Below are 4,133 nucleotides of genomic sequence, written 5' to 3'. Positions count from 1 at the left end.
CTCTCTCTCTCTCTCTCTCTCTCTCTCTCTCTCTCTCTTTGCTTCAGGTGTCCCATTCCAGGTTGCGATGGATCGGGCCATTCGACGGGCAAGTTTCTATCACACCGCAGGTAACTCATCGCTTCCGGTAAGACCGTTGGACACTAAACTGTAGTTCGCTTTGTTGCTTCTGCGGGGATGTAGCGCCTCCGGATGTCCGATCGCGAACCGGAATCGGATACGGGTCATGGACACGGCCCACGGACATGGTGGTCAGGGCGGTGTCGAATCGCTGAGTTCCCACCACCCGAAGCTGAATGCAGCGGCCAGCGACCAGTGGTCGGTCGGCCAGGACCTACCGCTCAAGAAGACCAAGTACTCCGACGACCATCCGATGATCGTGACGTCCGGTTATGGCAAACCGTACTCCAGTAGGTGACCCCACCTCCCCCACCGTCGTTCCCCCTTTCAATGCTCTCTCTCTCTCTTTCTCTCTCTCTCTCTGTCGTTGTCCGCGGTGTCCAGCCATGTCCGACATACTGGTGTCGGCAGAACGGGACGCGTCGGGCAACCGGAGCGCCAGCGCCAACAGCACCAGCATCGCTACTAGGTCGCAGGACTCGCACCTGGTGGGTTCTACGCTCAGCACCCATTCGCCCACCGCCGATGGACCCCATCCGAACGACGGTGATGGCGTTTGTGCCGGCCCCGTTACCGGCAGCGGAAGTACCGGCGAAGATCTGCTGTCGCTCGAGGCCGAGATCTCCGAGTTGCAGCGGGAGAACGCCCGTGTCGAGTCGCAGATGCTGCGGCTGAAGACCGACATCAGTGCGATGGAGTCGCATCTTGGTAACACCGACCGGGTATGTAAGCTAAGGTTGGTTGAGACGCGCTTAACTCGTTAAACACGGCTACCAATGCTCTCGATGCTCCTCTCCTTGACGTTCTCCGATATGATGGACCCAAGCCCACCGGAACCGTTTGTTATTACGTAGTGGACTAGTGGACAGCCATAGTTATAGGACCTATTTCAATCATTGCGTCATTTTCCAATCGCATTGACAAATGAACAAGATTTATTTGGGGTAGACAACTTCATATTGGTATTACAAACTTCGCACAGTATTCAAAATTGAAATTACAGTCCGTTGCATTTAAGTAAACCACCATGCATAACTACACATTTCATAGACTGGCGTTTCAGCATCGGACTGACTTGTCAAAATCGACTGGCGAAAAATGGCAGAGTTATCGGACATTGGAATAGGTCCTCTAACCCTGTAGTTGGCATCCTATATTATCTTAGGCGGTGTGGTATTAGGTGATGTGCGTCCGGCGTACCCGTTCGCCCGATATTATCCCCTTTTGGGGTCGCTAACCTCCGCTAGGTGGCTATGTGTTTAGTAGTAAACGACTTTACTAATAACGTTGTTTTTTCGGGTCCAACAAACGGCAATTCCAATTACGGAAACACTCTCACGCAGGAAAGTGAGGCAAACTCGGACATTCGTGGCAACCACGTAGCAGGCTACTACGACCATCTGCGCAATAACGTGATCACCTTGCTCGAGAATGTCAAAATCCCGCCCATCCCCGCCCGCTCCTCGTCTGGTCTGCATCTGGACGGGTGCTGTGGCCCGTTGCTCCCCGACGGCAGTGGGCAAACGCGGACGCCCTCTGGTGGTGAGGACTCGCGGCAACTAACACTGGGCTCCACGGACAAAGGACAGTCCTCTCCGGCCCAGCCAGGCCCCAGCCCCGTACCACCGACGGCCAGCGCACACCAACGGGGCCCACCAGTACCCGACGAGGGTACCGGCGGCCAGTTTGACAACTACCTGTCAAAGCTGCAGTCGCTGTGCTCGTCGCAGCCGGCCGTCGATGTTGACGGCCTGCACCTCGTCACTCACCAGCAGCTCGCTCACCCACCAGCGCACCTACCACACCCCAACCAGCAACATCTCAATCAGCAGCATCACCCAGAAGGGCACGTGCCACCGCAACCCCTACCATCCATACCACTGCCGCCGGTACCACCGCCCCTGTTGCCCCCGGCATTGCACCACCACTACCAACCGCAGCCAGCGCCACCACCGGCACCACCGCCGGCACCGCCACCGCCGCTACCACCGCCGGCACCGCCACCGCCATCGTCACACCTGAACCTGTACGATGTGGCCGGGTCGATGTACGCCAATCTAGGTCCGACCCCGGACGTCCGCTCGCTCTACGACTCCATGAAGCTGTCCGGTGTGGGCCCCGTCGATAGCAACTTTGGGGCACCTCTAACCACACCGATCTAGAGAGAGAGAGAGAGCGCGCGATCAAGCCATCCTGGATCTCGCTGTCCTCCCAAAGATCTTGCTTAGTGTAGTTCCAGACTGTTACAGGTGCTTACCTAAGCGCTACTTGACAGGAGTCCGAGAGGTGAAACGAGGATGCCTACAGTCCGCACATATCAGGCCTCTATAGTGGTTCAAGAACGACGCGAGACAGACACTAACACATATGCTTTCAAAGTGCAACCCTTGTCCATGCGAACTAGCAGCTAAGTTACGGTTAATGGAAGGACAAAAACAGTGTATTCCTTCTAGTACTACTACCACTACTACTATTACTACTACTACTACTACTACTCAAAGCTGCCCCCAACTAGCAGGGCGAGCGACAAGGGCTACACCCTGGCAAACCCCTATACCACCATTCTCCCCCTCCCATCACCGACCCTCACTGGATACTTCGCCAGGTGCCACCCACACTGGCCTCCGGCGGAAAGACACCCGACGCTGATACGATTTTAAGACTCAACATTCGCCCACGGCGCATACTACCGCCAGCACCTACCGGTTGCGGCACCGGCGAAGTAATTTTAAATAAAACACTGCCTCTAATGGTCCTGTAGCCGTCACTCCTGCCAACCGGGCAGCATTCTACTTTTAAATCCGAACGGCGCTGCGTTTGTGAACCACCCTGTTTAAAAAAAATCGGGCTTTCGATTTGAGCTTTCTGTTTTATTGTTAGAAGAATAACGGGCCGAGTCGCGTTTGTGACTTCTTTAAGCTTTTGCATGTAAAAGAGCCACACCTGGCACTGCTTGATGTTTTTGGCACCCACCCACATGCGCACGCAATCTTTCCTGCACTTCCTGCCTAGTGCAGGCAATAACACCGACCAGTCAAAGCTTACCTGTTCGAATAGATGGCCTTTGAACAATGAAATATTTCAAACCATGACTAAGCACCAGCACGGCCCAGTGCTGGTGGACCAGGCCTTTAGTGCGCATGAGTCTTTTTGGAAGCACAGGAACGCTTTTTGATAGAGCAACCGTTTATTGCGCAGCGAAAATGCGGAACTATTGTAAGAATTCTTCGAGCTTTTCCCTCACTAGGCGAACGTTGGTGCTCTGAATACGGTGAAAGTACTGAATTTGACTGTATCGAACGGTTGGCACAGGTTTCAAATGTGATGTTTTCTTTTATTTAATTTTCCATTACTTTCGTTCCATTTTTTTTAAGTTTTATGATTTACGAAACGAATCGATCACGAAAACGCAGATCTCGTATTAGTTGCTACTGTAACTGGGGTGCTACATCAGGCGTAACGTAATGATTTTGACATTAACGATTAATGCCAAACCTCTGCGGCGCTGTCAAAACGTTTACGGCTCGCGCGAGGCGTAAACCCGAGCGTAATTATTTTTTTCATACGCTTTGCTTACAAAAAGAGGATAATTCAAGTTCTTATTTGCTGGTATAGCAACAAAATCGGAAAAAACAGAAAAAAATATTCAGAAAACAATTAATGTCTGTTCTATTTCTATTTTCTTAGACCAAAAACACGAACGTAAACACGTTTCACATTTCGTTTTAATATTTTTGCTGCCACACGAAGCGTAAACGTTTTGACATTACAAATTAATTTTACGCTAGTTTTCACGCTTCGTGTAGCCGCCTAGTAAGAAATTGTATTGCTTTAACAATGAGTAAAATACTTGTCGTAGCACGAAGTGTAATTATTACGGACTGGGACGTCGTCCGCCATTCTCATTACATAACCATCCTACCGGAGCCTGGCGAGCCGTAAGTGCTGCACTTCCGTACGAGGTCGTCGTACAGTGCTGTTGTGGCGGCTTTCTCCATTGTCCCTCAACTCAT

At 51.9% G+C, this 4,133-nt stretch overlaps 1 protein-coding gene across 1 annotated transcript in view; it reads left to right on the top strand.

Annotated features, from left to right (window-relative positions):
• LOC131213743 (myelin transcription factor 1-like) overlaps positions 1 to 2,282 on the top strand; it is a 6,961-nt gene extending 4,679 nt beyond the window's left edge. Inside the window, exons 9-13 of the mRNA XM_058207859.1 lie at positions 48 to 110; positions 184 to 410; positions 505 to 842; positions 1,464 to 2,009; positions 2,223 to 2,282. Coding sequence (XP_058063842.1) covers positions 48 to 110; positions 184 to 410; positions 505 to 842; positions 1,464 to 2,009; positions 2,223 to 2,282 — 1,234 coding nt within the window. The remainder of the gene's footprint in view (positions 1 to 47; positions 111 to 183; positions 411 to 504; positions 843 to 1,463; positions 2,010 to 2,222) is intronic.
• Positions 2,283 to 4,133: the final 1,851 nt, after the last annotated feature.

The sequence above is a fragment of the Anopheles bellator genome, chromosome X, assembly GCF_943735745.2.
Source record: "Anopheles bellator chromosome X, idAnoBellAS_SP24_06.2, whole genome shotgun sequence".
NCBI classification, from domain to species: Eukaryota; Metazoa; Arthropoda; class Insecta; order Diptera; family Culicidae; genus Anopheles; species Anopheles bellator.
The sequence above is the reverse complement of the archived record's forward strand: the minus strand, read 5'-3'. Positions and strand labels throughout refer to the sequence as shown.